The sequence below is a fragment of the Pristis pectinata genome, chromosome 18 (assembly GCF_009764475.1).
Source record: "Pristis pectinata isolate sPriPec2 chromosome 18, sPriPec2.1.pri, whole genome shotgun sequence".
In the NCBI taxonomy this organism is placed as follows: Eukaryota; Metazoa; Chordata; class Chondrichthyes; order Rhinopristiformes; family Pristidae; genus Pristis; species Pristis pectinata.
The window spans coordinates 35,978,824-35,999,989 of NC_067422.1; the positions used below are offsets into that span (position 1 = coordinate 35,978,824).

Here is a 21,166-nt window from a genome sequence, read left to right on the forward strand (position 1 = left end):
CAGCTTCCAAATCAGAAGCTGTGGGGCTGAGACTCAACTATGGAATATATCCTTAACTGCAATTCCTACTTAATGCGTGCTGGAGTATCAGAGGTGCCAACTTTTGCACAAAGCCAGAGGACAGAGTTGTCTGTTCACTTGGGTGCCTGCAAAAGATCCAGTAGCACTTCAGTGCTCAGGCCAACATTTACCCAAAATGATTACTCCTTAACTTTTTTTTTGAGGCCTTGCTGCATAGAAACTAGTCTGTAGCCAAACTTTCAATTATTTCTTCATAAAAATCAAACCGTCTCTTAAAATAACCCTGGAGAGTAGCCAATACTAAGAGTGACAAAAGATCCCTGTGGCCATTTCCGCCTTTCCATAGGAGTTCTTCAGCACTTGCTAAAAAGGAGATAAAAGAATTCCATAAATTCACCTTTACTCTAGTAGAGTGGACACAGGAATTAGTAAATCCCCATTGATTCCTGGCCAGGACTGCATCTTCTGCATCTAATTTGTGCAACCTCTGACTGGTTTATAAATGAACTGAACCAAATGCATGGTGAATAGAATCCTCACCCAATGTCACTCTGCAGGAAGAGACAGTTGTTTCGGAAGTTCGCAGAGCTTCCCAAGCAGCAGATCACCTCCCCGTACTCTTGCATGATCTTCATCATCTCGCACATTGCTGGGGAAAAAACAAAGCAGCTTGTGTGTAACAAAAAACTTCATGGAATTGCACAAAAAGGAACTCCCTGCACGCTGCAACCACAATGCAATCAAACCCCTTGCACTCCCTAACGCAATACTTGCAGGACTTCCAAACCACAGATCTCCCCTTGAGCTGTCCTTTGCTGAAAAATGTCAAGTTTTTAAAGCTTTCCGATTCCCTCCCCCCACCTGTTATGCTTGGAGAGTCAGATGCTGCAAGCTTTGACCTTCCATCAATATATAAAAAAAGCTACTGAGTTTAAAGTCAGATGACTTCTGTGAAATCTAGGGGAGATAATTCACATGTCATGCCATCTCCGGGCCAGGTTTCTTGAGGATTGCTGAACCAAATTTTGTACTGCTTCCAGTCTTACAGACTTATGAAAATCTAGTGTTACTTACGTGACAAATACCAAGACATTTGGAATGGACGAGTGTAAACAACTAAATGAGTGATTTTGTGACCCGGTTAGTTCTGAAAGGGCTATCCAATTAGCCCTCTACTCTGTTATGGTATGCTCTTTTGAAAACCACTATTCAATCTGCACCAACATCCTCAAGGCAACATCTCACTGCAATTCACAGTGAATAAAAGAAATTTCTCCCTAGATTTTTATTTTGCCAATTCAGTTCAATCAGTACCCTTCATTTACCAGTTCAAAGTAAGGTCACGAGACAATATTATTACTGTGGCTAAAAGTACACAGTAGATGGTCACTTACTGTCCTGAGTGCAGTCGGTGAACAGAGGGACCAGTAAAGGCACATTATCAATGTTCTGGAGATGTGGTCGCACTTGGTGGATTCCTCGTGGCAGTTTAGCCTAAAAGTAAAGTAGTGTTTCATTTATACTACTGCAAAAGAAAAATTAAAAGTGTAACAATGGTGTATGCTGACTGTACTGGAGCTATCCAAGGCATGGTTCAGAATGATATGTAATCGATACACCCTTCAATTCCCCAATTGTATTAAATTCTGCTGGTTAGTGCTTCTGTGGGACATTTTACTTTATTAAAAGGCTGTAATAAAGGCATTTTGCCGTCATTGCTAAAACTGTGCTGTGCAAATTGCTTAAAAATGGTTTCCTTGGATTCAATTCTCAAGATCAACAAGATACATTAGAAGCTCTCTGACTTGTAGTGTTATCAATAAGAAATGATGTACAATGGTTGCAGATTAATTACTGTTTCATGAACTTGCAAAACCTCAATGTTTACATTTGTTCCAACCATTATGAGGCAAAGAGTTCAGGGTAAATCTCAGTTTATATAATGGAAGTACTGACCACAAATTCAGCACAGATCCATCACCAAAACTCCAACTTACCCTGTTATGATCTTCCAAAAAGCTGGGCACATCACTGTCCGTTGGCTGGAAGCTAATGAGATCAGAGTGTCTTTCTTCTTCCATTAGTAATGCTCCCTCTGCATCATCCTTCGAATCTACGCAATTATAAAGATCAATGGCTATAATAAGATTCAGCAGGGTTCAACTGCCTCCACTGACTTGAAGGAATAGAATGAAGCCAGCTAACATCTCCAAAGACTGTGTTCTCAGCACAGCCTGTTGTGTTGTCTTCCTTACCCAGTATGAAGAAATGAAGGTAGCTCAGACCCACAATATTAAAGGCTGTAGGAATTTAATAGGCTGTTGGAGTCAAACAGTAGTTAATCTTTAACTGTTATGCATAAAATCACAAAGCTGCTGCCTTTAAAATAATGCAAAATTTATTAACTATGAAAAAACAAAGAACTGCACTTTAAACATCAGTTCAAAGGCAACAGCTTTAAAGATTTGTTTCGACTGCACTCCAACACAACTCTGCTGCATACAAGAGAGCAAATATAGGTGGTGGAATGGGAGTAGAGATGGTGGGGCATATACACGTGTGTCCATGTACAACAAATTATACACAGGTACAGCCCGTACAGCAGATTTTAGAGTGGATATGACATTCTGCACACATTACACTGGTCATGCACCTTTTCCACAGGTTTCAGGAGAAAGTATTAAAAGGTCCCCTACCCTGAAGGTCATCATGCAGAGAGCCAGTGTGGCTTGGGCTGGACTGCGGGATCTCAGAACCAGAGCCTCCACCATACGGCAGTAGAGAGATGTGACAGTTCCAGCCTGTTTCTAAACCCATCTTTTCTGCAAATACCTGGGCAAAAGACAGACTATTATAAGCTAAGCAAGTGCTCAGCTGCATCCTTTTTATGAGAAGAGAATTTCCAAGTACAGCTTAAGATAAGTCAAGTCATCAGGATATTTCCTCCCCACTGCCCCCCCCCCCCCCCCCCCACCACCCCCTTACAAGCAAAACAAATGACACGGGGAGATTTATACATGCAAATGAAATTACAACATATTGTTAAATAAAGGAACAATGATCAGGCATGCATTTAGTGACTTTCTTCGGTGGGACACCCTAAAGAACTTTGCAGTTAATCACTTACAAACATTGAAGTCTTAATCTGGCTCTCAAATTTAATTTAGTAACACCAAATGAAAAGATGCAGCACAAAATATTTTTGATGATGCTAGGAGACCAAAATTAGAACAGAAACCAAGAGAACTTTTTTTTCTGAAAAATGTAAGAGATTTTTTCCTTGAACAGGGAAACTAGAGTCAGTTTAATACCCCACCTTAAAATTATCTTCATAAGCAGTCACTTCAGATTACATGTCCCAATTCTGGAGCAAGAATGATCACCAAGAGTAGATGGGTATCAATAATTAAAATCTTCCTGGGAAGTAGTTTTTGTTAAAGCACAGGGATAACAAAAGAGTGAAAGCTGTGTTAAACTATGTGCATTGATTTTGGTTGCAGGATTTAGAGTACAAGACACAGTGCACACCTTTGAGGAGAACTTGCAGGCAGTGTTCACACTAAATGACTACCCTTTTTTCTAGATTTGCGGTTGCATGTTTGGAAGTTTTTTTATAGAAAGCCTTGGAGAGTTGATGTACATTTTGTCAAATGGGACATAATGCAGCCACAATGCACAGGTGGCAGAAGTGAATATTTACTGTAGTCAATAGGGTATCGAGAGTTAGAGCTGCACTCATCGGGCAAGAAGTGTTCCAAGATCATCACATACCTTGTAGATGGTGGGAAGGCTTTGGGAAGTCGAAGGTAAATCATTCACGACAGGACACCCAGCCTCTGATCTGGTCGAGCAACCATATATGGTTATTCCAGTTAAGTTTCCAGTCAAAGGTGATGTCCTCATCCCCACACCCCCAGTATGTTGAGAGTGGAGGATCTGACTTTGATGATGCCATTGAATGTCAAGGGTAGGTAGTTGAATTCTCTTGTTGGAAATGGTCGTTGGCATCGTCAGCCTGCAGCTGAATGCCCGTTGCACCCAGGCAAAAGTAATTTCACCTGAGAAGATGTCTATAGAATTAGGCATTATGGAATCAAAATGTAACCTCAATTCTTCCTTCAATCACAAGGTCAGAAGTAGGGATGTTTACTGATGATTGCTCAATGTTCAGCACCATTCATGACCCCTCAGATAAAGCAGTCCACATCCAAATGCAACAAGATCTGGACAATATGCAGGCTTGGGCTGATAGGTGGCAAATAACATTCGTTCCACACAAGTGTCAGGCAATGATGATATCCAACAAGAAAAAACAGAAATCACCCCCTGACAATCAAAGACATTACCATCACTGAATCCTTCACTAGCAATATCAGGGGGTTACCATGGACCAGAAACCGTGTATATGGCTAATCCTGTTCAATGTGCGTAGAAGAGCAGGTCAGAGGCTAGGAATTCTGCAGCAGGTAACTCAACTAACTCCCAAAGCCTGTCCACCATCTACAAAGCTCGAGTCAGGAATGTGATGGAATATCTCCACTGGCCCGCAGGTACAGAGTGATACAAGTCAGGCTGCTTCTCTCAAGCTGTGGATGTGAAAAGCATTCAGAAAAAAACTTTGAAACTACTCCAATCTATTGCACTGCAAGTTTTAGTAGTGGTCAGTTACCTGCACTCAATTATTCATTGCTGGTTCATGCTGTGACCAACTCACACAGCACTTGGACATCAGATCTGCACATAGAAACAGCTGAATCTAGATTTTCTAAACAATGCTCACAATCTGGCCTCACTCAGCAAAGTATAAATGCTGAATGCCAAATGACTATGTGAATAACGGTCTCCGAGCTGCAACATCCCTTCAATTATACCACAGCTACAGTCACCCGAGATACTATTAGGCTCTGGCCAAAACAGCAGAAACCTAAATTGGAAACAGTACCTTGCTTTTAATTCATCTTCCAGGGAGAAGTAGACGAACCTGATGCATGCATTCACAAGGCCATCAATCAATCGGACTATGTCCAGCCGAGCCTGATACTGAGAGGAGACCATTCCTATGAAGATCTGCCCACTCAAGGCTTGGATGCAGTCTTCCTTCTCCATCACTTCCACTATTCCCTCTGAAACAAGCCCAAGTTTTGGTTAGTTAAACATCCAGTTTTTGAAAAACAAAAATCAATAACTTCCAAATTTCACACATAAAACACCTTAATTGCACTGAGAGATCCTTTGTTGGGAGTTAGCTGGTTGGATACTAAGTGAGGGACTGCTTGAAAAAGATGGAGGATGATAGTAATTCTCAAAAGGATATTGGATAAATATCCGAAAGGGAGAAATATGCAGGGAAAGGAGCAGAAGGATGTACTTAACTGAAGAGTTCTTTCAAAAGACTTCATCGGCCAAAAGGCCAACTTCAGTACCTAAAATATTAATCTGTGAAATTTCTCGCATAGATTGTCAGGCGAGGTCCACTACCTCTATTGGGGGCTGAGCAATCAGGGACAGACAACTACTCCATTAACAAACAGCAATGTACTGTACAAGGCAATGCACACATTTGCTCTCAGATGTTGACGTTACAGGCAAGGCTACAATTATTCTCCTCCTGAAGTAGCTCAAAAAGTGCTGGTAAGGCACTTTCTTCTTGAAGCATTGCCAAAAATGGCCTAATGGTACTTATTTTAGTATCGAACTACGAAATCCAAGATTATGTCCAAGTAATGAAGAAATGCCTAGGCATGTCCCATCAACATCAACTAGAATGGGTATTCAAAGTTGCAGCTGTGGTAATATTACTTGAACTTCTTAACAATGAAGAACAAAGAGGGAAGGCACTAGTAAATCAAATCTGCTCTTTTCACCACATAATGCATCCTTTGTTTCCTTCAGCCTTCTAAGCCCAACAAAACATCCATTCAATAGCGAATGTTGCTAAACATTCTCCTTGTGAAAAAGGTCTGGACATCTATCAGGTCACTTGTTCATCAGTCCCATGCATCTCTTAAAGTCCCCAAAACCATTGTCAGATACCCAAAGGCAGGGTTCCAAGTCTACCCACTGAAAATGGTGGAGGGAAGATGCTGGTACTTATTCATCTCATCTTAAAGTTTACATTATTTCCTCAAAACTCAGGAGAATCTAGTCTTTGCAGTAGGGAGAATCTCAGGAGAATCTAGATTTTGCACACTACCTGAAGCAACAATGCAAAATTCTTTGAACAAATTAAGCAATGAGCAGCATGGTTGTGGCAGCTCAAATTAAGATTTTCAATTGTCTCAATGTCAACATCAATTCATGCAAAAATTACTATGTTAATGCTAAATAATGCTAATTGGTAATGCACAGATTTCATTTGATTCTCCGCTCCTGTGCCTCTGAATTACTGATCGTACCATTTTGCTCTTGACATGCTAAATAGCAACACATCCCCGGATGCAGTGCGGCCTACGCTACAATCTGTAATTATTGTGGATGAGGCAGGGTGGAGAAAATGGTATGTTACACATAAAAGAGACGTTAAAAAGGCTAACAAGTCTCAAGGGTTAAGCTGTAACTAGAACTAATGCAGAAGTTAGGGAAGAAACAAAATCTTTCACACACAGTACACACAGGAACAAACAAAATAACATTTAATTTTGGGAAGGTCAAAAGTACCATCAGAGCTCCAGCTGTTCCGTCTGCTGCCGTGTTTAATGGGTGTGGTCCCCGGTAAGTCATAAGAGGTGAAGATGGTATTCTGACCTGGCACCTGGACCAACTCGATGCATTTCCCATTCAGCTCAGAGGACAAGGTGCAGTGCATCGGCTTATAAGCAAAAGCCGAACAGTACCCCGAGAGACAGGCTCGTTGGTAGAAATCTAGGACTTTCTTCCTACGGCAACCAAAAATGAGGGAAAAAAATTTACAAAATAATCTACTGCAAAGTAATATCCCCTTAAACTGCAATAAGTACATTTTCAGAACATGCAAACAGCTAAATCTGTTTAAAAATCCAACAGAGTTTTTGCTCAGTAGCTGCAATTGCATTGACCATCCCCACTGATAAATGTAGCCCAGGAGTTTCCACTTTGAGTGCAAACAGTGATCCAGGTGCAGATTGCTCCCATTTTAAGAAGTTTTATTCCTTCTCTAGTTTTCCCTCAACCTCATTTCCATATTGCTAAATACAAAATCTGCCATGAACTAGTGTAATTAGATAATGTTTAAAAAATGACAAGAATTTGCTACATGAAGAGAATTATTGATCCCTATCATATGATTGAGACCCATGGTCCTGGACACCCCAACTAGGCAACCTTCATCCCTGTACCTTCCCTGTCAAGCCCAGAAGAATTTTCTACATTTAAATGTTACTCTTACAACCTATAGTCCCATTAAAAAACTGCAGATACTGAAAATCTGAAGTAAAAATGCTGGATTCACTCAGCAGATCAGGCAGTATCTGTGGAAAGAAAAACAAAAATCCTTCAGGTGGAAGACCCTTCCAAAGTATAGGCCCAGTTTGCTTAACCTCTCCTTGTAGGATAACGTTCACATCCCCAGAATCAACTCAACACACCACTTCTACTGCAAGTACATTCTTCCTTCGGTAGGAAGTCCAGGGGGACAATACTCCAGATGCAATCTGTATTAATTGGAGCAAGATATCTCCAGCCTTATAACTAAATCTGCGTGTAACATGGGCCAGTATACCACTTGCCTTTGTTTGTGCCAATTTATTGCACCATTCTGTTAACTTTGTGTGCAAGGACAACCACATCCTTCCGAACACTAAAGCTTTTCAACCATTACCATTTAAAAAATACTCTGCTTTTCCAATTTTTTTTAATCAAAGTGATTAAACTCATTTATCCACACAATAAACTATCTGGCATGTCCTTATCCATTTATTCAATCTATTTTTATCACCTTGAAAGTGCTCTGCATTGTCCCCACAACTCACACAGCCATCCAGATTTGTATCAGCAGCAGCTTGGATACAAATCATCAATACAGATTGTGAACAACTGGGCCCCCAGCAGTAATCCCCACAGTACCCAACCAATCTCAGATGCTAAACCCAAAAATGGCCCATTTATTCCCACTGTTTTCTCTGCTAACCAATCCTCATCCTGTGCTAGTACATTACCCTTAACGAGTTCTGACTTCGTTTAATAGCCACTGTGTGGCACCTTACCAAAAACCTTCCAAATACATCATATCTCCTTATTTATTCAACCAACTACCTCAAAAAAAGACTTGTTGAACATTTCCTTTTAATAAATAAACTGATTCTGCACAATCCTATTATCTTAAATCTTCTGCTACCACTTCCTTAATATCATTTCCCTTACAATTTATGTCAGGGTAGTTAGCAGTTTTCTCTCTTCCTGCTTTCTTAAATAGGTTACATTTACTACCTTCCAATCTGTGAAAATCATTCTAGAATCTACGGAGCACTGGAAGAACACAATGTGACATGCATTATCTCCATTGCTACCTCCTTCAAAACACAACAGTGCAGGTCATCAGGTCCTGGGGAGTTGATGGATTTCAGTCCCAATAATTTATCACATTGTTTCACCAATGCTAATTTCCTTTAGCTCTCTTCTTACTCTAGATCTACTGTTCTCTTGAGTATCTGAGAAGGTTTTGTCTTCTTCCAAAGAGAGACAATTGCTTAATTTCTCTACCAGGTCCATATTCCCTAATATAATTTCTACTGTCTCAAACACTAAGGCACTCATTATCTTTTGCGAATAATTTCCTTTTTACACATCAATAGGTACTTGTATGTCTCTCGCTCGATTATTCTTTCCATTTGCTTACTAATTTTTTGCTGCTCCTTTACTGAATTCTGAAATTTTCCCAATCCTCACTTTTTTTTTGGGTATACTATGAGCCTTTTCTGTTAATCTAATACTATCCTTAACTTTGCTTGTTGGGCTAAACAATTTTTCCTGTTGAGTTTTAATGCTTTAATTGTATTCTCTGAAAAATTAGCCATTGCTTGCTCATCATAACTTTTAATGCAGTATCTCAATCTACCAAATCACACCTTGTCCTTCTTGGTTTGTTGTTTAGTGTACAGATCCCGCTTTTGATTAGACTAAATTCTTTCCAATCCTGATCACATTGTGATCACTCTTCCCTAATCTTTTATCCATTGGATTAGTAATCAACTCTCACTCATCACAAAATACCAGGTCTAAAATAACCCATTGCCTAGATGGTTCCTCAACATACTGATCTAAAGAAGTGTCTCTTACACACTACAGGTATTTGTTCTTCATACCATTACTGCTAATTTGGTTTGCTCAGTTTATATGTAGATCAGATATCTTCATTAGTCACATGTACATCGAAACACACAGTGAAATGCATCTTTTGCGTAGCGTTCTAGGGGCAGCCCGCAAGTGTCGCCATGCTTCCGGTGCCAACATAGCATGCCCGCAACTTCCTAACCTGTACGTCTTTGGAATGTGGGAGGAAACCGGAGCACCCGGAGGAAACCCACGCAGACACGGGGAGAACGTACAAACTCCTTACTAAGCCTCCTGGCAATTATTGCACTACTCTTGCTACATACAATTCATGATTTATTAAACCCTACATTACCATTACTGTTTGGGAACCTAGAGTCAAAGTCCCCCCTGCCTCCAATGACTTCTGCCCCTAGCTGTTTCCTACCTTACCTCAACCTGGTTCCACTCCTAGATTATTCAACACAAGATCCTTTCTTTCTATGGTCTTTAACCCCATCCTTTACTATTAGATCCCTTTCCCTCCCATCTTACCTATCCCTTCTACAAGTTAAATATCCTGGAATTTTCAAGAGAATGATCTTTCTCCCCCCCATGCAGCACACTGAGCAACTGGGAAGGACAAACCTGTCAGATCCAGAGAGGGGATAAATATCTGCACCATCCCAGAAATCTGTGCAGGCCTCCAGGATGACATCAGCTGTACCGTGAGATAACATCTGCACACTATCTGTGAAAGTAAAGAGCACAGTAAAAGGATTTTCAAAACTTGCTCAGACTTTCAGCTCACAGCTCCATAAAGGTTCCATAAGCTGGTAAACATATCTTACAGAAAGACTGAGAACCATAATGGATGAGCACACTGATCTAGATACCAGCATGTAGTATTTTCTGATATCATCGTCGTAATTCAATCAAGATACAAGTTTAAAATAAACTGATATCATAGGTACGTACAACACAGAAACAGGCCCTTCTGCCCACTATGTCCACATCCTGGGAACTCGTGTTAAGTTTTGGCAAGGTGCCACCTTAATTCTGTTTAAACATTTTAAAATGACATTTTACGATGAAGATTGATGTGCCAGATGATCCATTACGCTGAAAAATTCCAAAGGACACCATTTCCCAGTGAAGCTTGTGATATGTGAAATACAGCAAACTTGATTTTCAATGGCCTGGATTTTACTAGATTTTGATTGCATTTCTGCAGCTGAACTGCAGACAGTTACCCAGGTAGCTGCTGGAAAGTTCATTATATCCATGTAAATGCACAAGTTCCAAATCTCTGGCTACGCTGCATCCAATGATTCAGCGAGAGTTTGGACAGTCTGCTCTCAGATACTCTGCCAATTTCCATGAGCACATGCATTTTAATAAGGTATGTTATGCTTTAATTTTACATGTTAACTTTAAACCTTTCAGTTATTAAAATCATTTTATGTTTTAGGTGACTATTTTAATAATATTGATAGCTATTTTATCTTCACTTTTTTTTAAAAAAAGATATTTCAGAAAAAGTTGACAGCTTTGAAGAAAATAAATCTCATCTGTCAATGGTTTCTGGGGTTACCTTAAATTCGTTGATAGCAATAACATTTTAAAAAATTCACTGAGTCAAAAGTGATGCATATTTTGTACAAAAAAAAGCCAAGCTGATGAAAGTCTTCTACATAAAAGTGAACTAATTACAAGACAAGCCAGTACTGATTTAAAGTTTAGAGTCTTACACCAGGGAAAGAGGCTCTTTGGCCCAATCATCAAGCACCCATTTATACTATAATCCCATTTTCGTATTTTGGTGTGAAGGTTTTTTGTTGGTGTGAAATTGACCCATCAGTTTTCTCCCCAAGGGCTCCATTTTCTGGGTTTTACTCCAGATATTTGAGACAGTGGCTCAGTAATGGGATTCTTTCAGCTGAGAGGCAGGCCCATTACTGTGATTTAAGGGAATATCCTAAGCTGACTTAGAGGCTAGCACCAGGGGAAAGTTCCCCTTTCAAAACTCAAGTACATTGAAAATAATATTCACCGGTCAATGTATCTCTCACAAAAAGGCTAATCATGTGACTGAGTGGTGGTCGCCTCTTGGTTACATTTAGAAGTCGCCGAGTCACCGGCTCTTTGACCATCTCTGCTGTCGGAAGTTGATACATGGTCAGATGATTCTCTTGCTTGAAGAGTTCTTTGGCACCAGGAGTAAAGCCTACAAAATAAAAGCATACATTTTTCTCCATGTTTTCTTCAGGAAGATAGAAATTCTTTCCTTACCTCCTATCTCAGTCATCCTACAACTATGCTCTGGCCAATGCCTTGAGTTACTTATTTAAAATTGTTCACCTTGTTCAGGTTCTTTTATTTTCAATCTCAATTCAACAACAGGTTTTGACAAATAAAGGATACAGACGCACCTGGCATATTATAAGTAAAACTGGGAAACTTAAACTAATCTTAAGACTTCCCAATAACAATTATTAACGCATCTAATAACCTTCAGTGACTATTAAAAAAGCCTAGATTGCAAATATATAATGAAAATGCAATTTCTCTATCATATAGATACATTAGTATTCTAAATGATAGCATGCTTGCAATGTGCAAAAGGGTAACTTATAAACCACAAATGACATGAAGTCTACATCCAAGGATAGAGCAACACCAGAACTGAGTGCTTCATCTTGCGTGCAAATCCAAACATTTTTCGGCAGTCCTTCACTATCACATTACTTAAATTTATGAATGAATGAAACATTATATATAAATTATTATAATTTATAATACAATTTATATTGTGTTGTCTGTACCTACAAGCAGGTTTTTCAGTGTACCTGTACCTCATTGTACTAGGGCATGTGACAAACTCCATTTATCTCGGATGCTCAGCTGAGAAAACCGCTGGCAACTCAAATGATTATCCTTAAGTAATTTACCACATGTATAAGATTCTCATGAGTCCATTCACAAACAAAGCTTGTCCAGGTTTGCTATCTTCTGTTCACCTACCTAGTAGAATCTTTATGTATAAATCATGCACCCTTATCTATTTTTGACATCAAAGGCTACTTGAATTCAAGTTGTTGGACCCAATTGGAAATTTCTGGATCACACTCCAAATATACATTAAAATACAAACAGAAAATGCTGGAAATACTCAGCAGCTCAGGTCACATCTGTGGAAAGAAAAACAGAGTTAATGTTTCAGGTCAAAGACCCTTTGTCAGAACTGAGTATTCCCAGCATTTTCTGTTTTTATTTTAGATTTCTAGCATCTACAGATTTTTTTTTTATTTCCAAATTGTACCGTGACCCATTTAATCACTTACTGAAGGAGCAACCTCGGCTGTAGAGCCAACTCCTACTGCAATTACATACTTATGTAGATGAAATGAAACCTTTGATCTCACTGACAATAATAGATCTTATTGAAAGTTGGTAATGACAGGGTGTCAAATGTATGCAGATATTCAAATGGAAAATTGGAATCAGAAATCCCAGCAATGTTAAATTCCCTCAAATGTTGCATCTCAAAATGAACATATCTTTTAGCCACCATAGAAATACTAGACACGTACCTATAAGCCTGGCCAATTCACAGAGCCCCCAAGGAACATGGATTGGCATGGCTGTACCCGATGTCTCTTGCAGGGCAATATTGGACAGGTGATCAGAGAAGCAGCACACTTGCTCGGTAACGGTGGAGTAACACAGATTGAGGAGGATGTTGAGACCCAGTGGTTTCAGCGAAGAGATGTGGAGTTGCCAGTTTGAGTCATCAAACTGAATACTGGCTGGGTTCTGCTGGTCCTGTGAGAGACTCAGCATTTCCAGGTGGTAATCACAGATGTAATCTTCTGCTTCCAAGTCCAGGTCTTCACCAATACCGCTCACCTGTAAAACGTGCAGAATCAGATGCAAATGAGTTTGGTACGCATTGGCACACATTTCTTGTGGTTTCAAGGTCTGCTGTAGGAATCATCTACACAAATTATAAAGATATTGGTTGACAGATATAATCCAAATTGGAAAATAATCTATGGATTATACATCATTCCTACTTTTGGCCAAATCCAAGCTATTGAGGAAAAAAATATTTGAGTACTTTTTGTATTCTAAAATAAACCAGAAATATAGCATACAATTTTAATCCTCATTACCTGCGTCAATTCATCCTCTCCTCCTTCTGTGTCTTTGCTGAAGCTGACATTGGACCCTGACAAGTGCTTGCATCGCCGATTGTCAGTGCGTTTCCTTGACCGTGGAGTGCTTTCAGTCTTTTCCTCTTTCTCCTGTGCAACCTCATTGGTGATATGTATAAATTCCAGGCCGGTGTTGGGCAACAGAGCATCAGCTTCCCTGGGCTAGGAATTTTTAAGTGTCAGAAAATCAACACATTCCTTTAGAGCAATTTTGAAGACCAGGAGAACCAATGGCCATCCCCTGCTCTTAATACATAACACGTTTCCTTTCTTTTAAATGCCTATCCAATTTATTTCTGTTTTCACTCTTTAAAATAGTAGAATTTAGAATATAACTCAATATATTTTCTCATCTTTCCTCCGACTTATTGCCCTAACGATACATCTGCACCCTTTCGTTTCCAGCCCCCATTCATGCCACTGGAAATTGTTCCTCCATTTAATCAGAACTCATCTGAGTTCTTAAATGCCGACAGTGCTCAAGATGGCAGCATTAGAACACAAAATTGAATGCCTAAGACAGCGAGTTCAAAGCTTCAGTGTAAATATTACCAATGGACATCCTCTGTTAAAAGCAGTGTTTCTCACCCCTATTGATTCAGTGCCCAGCCACCAAATCATATAGGTTTTGAGACCCAGGGTTTGATCCCTACTCAGACCACACTTATTTCTAGAAGAGGGTTATCGATGAGGGTGGAGAAAAGAGCAACAGGTCATCTGCTCCTTCATGTCGTGACATGGAAACAAGTTTAGTCATGCATGTATTCTGAGGGAAGGATCTGGTTTGGGCACCATGAACGACAGAATCAAATAAAAGGATCAAAAACATGTTCATGGCATACTTTACAGCACACTGTGCAGGAAGTGAGGTAATCTTGTGCCCTGTGCAATGCATTAATCTATCTATCCTTTAACAAAGGTCACTGTTGGGTTTTGCAGCCACCTCAAAATAAACTTTGAATGTTCACAGCTCTGAAAAAATACAGTACAATTAAATGTTAACATTTTGTTCTCATGTGCAAATTTTTTTAAATCTGCACTTTACAAACAATACATTTTACTTAAAAATGAAGGTTTGTCAAGTATGGCAAAGCTTTTCCACAACAGTTAATCTTGAGCAGTTAAGAGTATTAAAGTTTCCTGTTGGCCACACAGACGTGGAACTGAAAGCCTGAACAGCGGCTCTGGTTCTAACTTGAATATCAGGGTAAGGGAGACCTTCACCTCGTCCTTCTCTTCTTCCATTTCCGGGTGACAAAATGATCTCATGGATAAGTCATCTTTCAGGTCCTCTAGGCTGTCATGGGGCGGCTCCACACGTCCACTGAAGAACAGAACCGTTTCCGGACTGGGATTGGGCCAGGACAGTATTCCTTGCTTGTCCACACAGCAAAGCACCTAACAATTCAAGTTGACAAGATAATTATATCCTTGAATCGTCTACCAAAACTACCTGTGGCAGAACCATGGGCTTGAGGTTTGAATATAGAATAAGGGAAGATTTTGAAAGAGAATGATGGAGAAAAAAAGCTTTCCACAGGTGGTAGAGTACTAGGACAAGGGGACAATCATAACACAGTCATGCCATTCTGGAGAAAAGTCAGTATTGTATACAATTCTAGTAAAACCCCTCTGCTTTTATATTCTATGCCTCAGCTAATAAAGCAGAGCATAACATCTTACATAGCAAGCTCCCTTTACTCTTCCACACCACTCATTATCTTCCCATTTGTTTATTCTCTTGATTTGTTATACCCAAGAGTATTACCTCATACTTCAATATTTTAAATTCCATTTGTCACTTTCCTGCCCAACTGAGCAGACCATCTACAGTAAAACTCACATGATCTTGCACCCCTTGGGACTTTAGTGGTGCCTTACTAGACTACTGGATGTTACTCTTACCCAAACACTTAGTTCAATTCTTTTGCATGCTACACAGTGGTAATAAATTTTCCAGTCAATCCAGAGAGTTTAAAAGGGAGCAAGAAATATACAAGTTCTCCAGACCCTGATTCCAGGTGCAAACCTGCCCACGTTCTTGACCTCTGGAGTTATGGACCCCAAACCTGGCACTGGCTATACACCCAACTTGGAGTCCATACCCCAGCCAACCTCTGGACCCCCCTGCTCACATTCCAGACGGATGCCCATAATACCAAACACACACCAAAACATTGAATACTCACCGTGACAGAGCCCAAGTTCTGAAGCAGACTGGAAGTGTAGCAGAGGGTAAGAGATTTTCCTTGCAGTAGTGACCAGAAGTGACTCCAAATACAGAACATCATTTCCTGTTGAGGAAAATGAAGGTTGAATCATGTACAGAATTAGTACAGACAACAGAAAGCAGGAGCAACTTTTTTAAGCTTCAGCTTTATTGTACAAGCCCAACAGAAGAGGGCTTAGAGAATAAAGTGACAGCTAATCAAAAAAGCAGAGACTGAACAGAGGAGTCTACACAACTGATACATTTCCCATATTGAGGTGGAAAATGCACACTCCTGCCTCTTGTTACAGACTCAGTGAATGTCCCTTTAAGATAGTGTGTGTGTGTGTGTGTGTGTGTGTGTGTGTGTGGCGTGTTTACGTCAATAGAAGATAAAGGACGTAATGACGTTGTTGAAGAAGTCAGAGAGCGCGAGAGAGAGCGCGAGAGTGAGCGCGAGAGTGAGCGCGAGAGAGACACCAGCCTGCTAGTTTTCTCTGTCGATGGATGAGAAACAATAACTGTGTCTGCCACTGAAATCCATGTATGGAAGTTGGAAGTAATCCGGTGGAGTTCACTTTGTTGCTGACCTGTAGAAGGAAACAGGTATTTGTGTGTGGACGACCACGATTCGGATGCTTTCGGGGTGAGGAAGTCACTACCGAGTAAACGCTGGAGTGTCGTTTGGGTTCCATCATGGAAAATTTGGATTTCGTATTTACTCTCTCTATGTTTCTCTACGTCTACGTCTTATCTTCAGACAACGGTGGTTGTTGAAGAAGCCCTTGCTCATGTTTCACCTTATGGCTTGAGGAACTGAACTTTAAGAACCATTCCGGAACTTGGAGTTTGGGACTTTGTCACACACACACACGAAGAGTTTAGTTTTGGGGTTAACGTTCGAGGTTTAACATTTTTGAATTCTAACATACTAACATTTTTACTTTTATTTCACGTATTATCATAAGTAGTGATTAATAAAATAGTTTTTAACACTGAATCATGCTCAGTGTGTTTCTTTTGTTGCTAGTTCGCGACAAAATTGGGGGCTCGTCCGGGATAGTTCCCAAGGTTACCGAGATTCGTTCGGGATCCAACCCAAAGATTAACGAGTGTCGTCTGGGATTGTTCCCCAGATTGACGAATTTCGTTCGGGATTAAATCCAAAGATTTTTGAGGGAGGTCTGATAAATTCTTTTTAATTGGTTTGTGTGTGTGGACACCAGCAGCAATGGATATTGAGACATTTTTGGAGTCACCAACCCTAAAACGATTGGTGGTGGCGAAAAAGGATGATTTGGTAAAAATTGCTACAAGGCTAAACCTTAAATTAGTAAAGCCGTCTGTGAAAAAAAGCAGTTATCCATAGATTGCTAGTTGACTATTATTTGGAGAAGGAAGTGTTTGAGGTGAGTGAGGTAGTGGAGTTTCCTGAGATTAAACCAGTGATTTCTGATGTGACTTCTCAACGAGTGGATTTGGAGGATTTGGAGGAGGAAGAGTTAGAAGAGTTAGAAGAGTTTCCTGAGAGTGGGTCAGAGATTCCTGATAGTCAGGTGGAGTTCGCAAAGATGGAGTTAGAACAAACGCGAATGAAGTTCGAGTTGGGACAAAAGAAACTAGAGGCTGAACGAGAGCAAACCCAGTTAAAGATAGAGGCTGAACGAGAGCTAACTCGGGTGAAGTTAGAGGCTGAACAGGAACGGGAACGAATTCGGTTAAAGTTTGAGGCAGAGAAGAAGGAAAAACAGAGGCAGCATGAGTTACAAATGAAGCGAAAGAGTTCGGAATCTGATTCTGATGATGGTTTTTCAGCCAGGAGGGAGGTTCGATTAGTCCCTCCTTTTGAGGAAGATCAGGTTGATCAGTATTTCCAACATTTTGAAAAGGTTGCTGTGAGTTTAAACCGGCCAAAGATAGGATGGGCTCTTATGGTACAGAGTGTGATTAAAGGTAAAGCTCAAAAAGCTTATTCTGCTTTGTCTGCTGAGGATGCAGCTGATTATACCAAGGTAAAACAAGCTGTGTTAAAGGCCTATGAATTGGTACCTGAAGCTTATAGACAAAAGCTTAGAGACTTGAGGTAATCTGCAGATCAGACTTATATGGAATTTGCCAATGGAAAGAGAATATGTTTTGAACGATGGTACATGGCTAAAAATGTAGATGGGGGTTTTGATAAATTGAAAGAATTGATATTAGTGGAAGACTTTAAAAGATGTGTCCCAGCTGAATTAACAACATATTTAAATGAAAATGGAGTGGAAATTTTACAAGAAACTGCTAGGTTGGCAGATGTTTATGCTTTAACCCATAAATCCAAATGGGGACAACCTAAAAACTTTCAAAATAGTTACAAGGACAAGCCAGGTAAACCGGAGATTAAATTGGGAGGTTATTAAAAAGGGAAGGATGAAAAGAAGCCAGGGCTGGAGAAACCTGTTGAGCGTACTTGTTATTACTGTAGGAAACCTGGCCATGTGATATCTAATTGTGCCCTTTTGAAGAAAAGGAAGGAAGCTGTGTCCAATGCTTGCTATCAGGCAATTCAAAATCAAAAAGGTTTAGGAGATGCTGTTAAAGATCAGTCCTTGCAAGAAGTAAAAGAGGAAAAGTTGGAGGAGGTGAGAAAGGAATTCCGTTCTTATGTATCAAAGGGTTTTGTTTCACTGAATGGTGAGTCACCTCAGGTGCCAGTAAAAATTCTTAGAGATACTGGGGCTTGTCAATCTCTCTTGCTGGACAGTGTTTTAAATTTTGGTGAAGAAACTGACAATGGTGAGGTAAATCTAGTGCGAGACGTTACAGGTGACACCATGTCTGTCCCTTTGCACAAGGTGATTTTAAAGTCAAAGTTCATAGAAGGGCCTGTGGAGATAGGGATACGACCTAGTTTACCAGTGGAAGTAGTTTATTTGTTATTGGGAAATGACCTTGCAGATGGAAAAATTGTTCCTGTGTTACGGTTAACAACCAAACAAGGATTGAAGAGTCTGAGAATGATACAGATGTTTACCCATCATGTGCGGTGACTCGAGCTAGAGCTAAAGAATTAGCCAAGACAGACAGTCCGGTGCAGTCTGATGTGTTTCCTTGTGACAGTCCTAAACACGAAGAAAATTATGATGCCTTATCTGAGACTTTTCTGTCTTCACTGGAGGATCAACATCCTTATAGTGAGACTGAATTTAAAGATTTGTCTTTGTCGAGGAAGGATTTTATGGTGGAACATACAAAGGACCCTGAGTTGACAGAATTGAAAGAAAAAGCACTCTCATGTGAGGAGATTGAAAAAGTGCCAACTGGATACTATGTCAAAAATGGAGTGTTAATGAGGAAATGGAGACCTCCTCATGTCCCTGCTAATGAGGAATGGGAAGTTATTCATTAGGTTGTTGTTCCAAAAGTTTATAGGAATGAGATTTTAAACCTGGCCCATAGTATGCCTTTGGGTGGTCATTTTGGTGTGAATAAAACTGTAGGGAAGATCTTGAAACAATTCTATTGGCCTGGTTTGAGAAAAGATGTGGTGATGTTTTGTCGAACCTGTCACACACGTCAGATGGTAGGTAAACCAAATCAAAGACCCCCTGTGGCTCTGTTGAAACCTATTCCTGCTTTTGGTGAACCCTTTTCGAAGGTGATTGTGGACTGTGTTGGCCCATTGCCAAAGTCTAAGGCTGGAAATCAGTATTTGTTAACCATCATGTGTGCAACATCTAGATTTCCAGAGGCAATACCATGTGATGTGAAGGTTGTTTCTAGAATGCCTGATGTTGATAATGAGGAAGGCCAATTTAGACCAAATATTGTTCCATCGAAACTAAAAAACCAAAATATCCTGGAGAACCTTGAAACGAAGTTGGACCATTTACAAGTTTCGCAAAAACAACAGATGAGAGAATTAATTTTAAAATTTAAAAATCTGTTCCCAGATGTTCCAAACAGAACGTCAATAATTACTCATGATGTTGATGTTGGGGATGCAAAACCAATCAAACAACACCCATATCGAATGAATGTGGAAAAATCTAAACTTGTTGACCAGGAGATTGAATATATGTTAGGTCAAGGCAAGGTAGCTCCTGTTCAGGCAAAAGTTCAAGCAATATCTGAGTTCCCTGTTCCCACGGGTATGAGGACTGTTGGAAGACTTTTGGGAATGGTTGGATATTATCGAAAATTTTGTAAAAATTTTGCTGATGTTGCTCTTCCCCTAACTAATCTTCTGAAGAAGGGAGTAAAGTTTGTTTGGACAGATTCTTGTCAGGAAGCATTTGAGAAGCTGAAAGTCATTTTATGCTACCATCCTGTGCTCAAATCACCTGACTTTGGAAAGCCATTTTCATTAGCAGTAGATGCCAGTGATGAAGCTGCAGGAGCTGTGTTGTTGCAGAAGGGTGACATTGATGATATTGACCATCCTGTAGCTTACTTTTCAAAGAAATTTAATGAGCATCAAAAGAGTTATTCCACCATAGAGAAAGAATTACTTGTTTTAGCCTTGCAACATTTCAGTGTATATGTTTGCACCGCTCAGAAACCATTGACTGTACATACAGATCATAACCCATTGGTGTTTCTGAGCCGAGTCAAAAACAAGAACAGAAGGCTGTTAAAGTGGAGTTTAATTTTGCAAGAGTTTGATCTCATGATAACTCACATTAAAGGCAAAGATAATGTGATTGCTGACTGTCTTTCCCGATGTTAAATGGGAAACATGTATCTGTACTAATCTGATAGTCTGTAGTTGTGTAGCATGATAATTATTAACATTACTAACTGTATGCGCGGTTAAATTTTTCTTGGGAAAAATTCTTTTTAGGTGCGAGGTGTTACGGACTCAGTGAATGTCCCTTTAAGATAGAGTGTGTGTGTGTGTGTGTGTGTGTGTGTGTGTGTGTGTGTGTGTGTGTGTGTGTGTGTGTGTGTGTGTGTGTGTGGTGCGCTTACGTCAATAGAACATAAAGGACGTAATGACGTTGTTGAAGAAGTCAGAAGAGAGAGAGAGAGAGAGAGAAGGGAGAGAGGCACCAGCCTGCTAGTTTTCTCTGTCGATGGATGAGAAACAATAACTGTGTCTGCCACTGAAATCCATGTATGGAAATTGGAAGTAATCCGGTGGAGTTTACTTTGTTGCTGACCTGTAGAAGGGAACGGGTATTTGTGTGGACGACCACGATTCGGATACTTGTCGGGGTGAGGATGTCACTACCGAGTAAACACTGAAGTGTCGCTTGGGTTCCATCGTGGAACATTTGGATTTCGTAATTACTCTCCCTATGTTCTCTACATCTACGTCTTATCTTCAGACAACGGTGGTTGCTGAAGAAGCCTTTGCTCATGTTTCACCTTATGGCTTGCGGAACTGAACTTTAAGAACCATTCCTGGACTTGGAGTTTGGGACTTTGCCACACACACACACACACACACACACACGAAGAGTTTAGTTTTTGGGGTTAATGTTCAAGGTTTAACATTTTTGAATTCTAA

The 21,166-nt window shown here is 40.1% G+C and overlaps 1 protein-coding gene across 1 annotated transcript in view; it reads right to left on the reverse strand.

Moving 5' to 3' along the window:
• Positions 1 to 21,166, reverse strand: part of tmem94 (transmembrane protein 94) — a 93,400-nt gene that overhangs the window by 32,384 nt on the left and 39,850 nt on the right. The window contains 13 exon segments of the mRNA XM_052033348.1: positions 562 to 670; positions 1,416 to 1,515; positions 2,019 to 2,134; positions 2,718 to 2,853; positions 3,793 to 3,862; positions 4,964 to 5,144; positions 6,679 to 6,896; positions 9,895 to 9,997; positions 11,300 to 11,473; positions 12,840 to 13,155; positions 13,422 to 13,625; positions 14,688 to 14,861; positions 15,653 to 15,757. Of these exon segments, the coding sequence (XP_051889308.1) occupies positions 562 to 670; positions 1,416 to 1,515; positions 2,019 to 2,134; positions 2,718 to 2,853; positions 3,793 to 3,862; positions 4,964 to 5,144; positions 6,679 to 6,896; positions 9,895 to 9,997; positions 11,300 to 11,473; positions 12,840 to 13,155; positions 13,422 to 13,625; positions 14,688 to 14,861; positions 15,653 to 15,757 (2,006 nt within the window).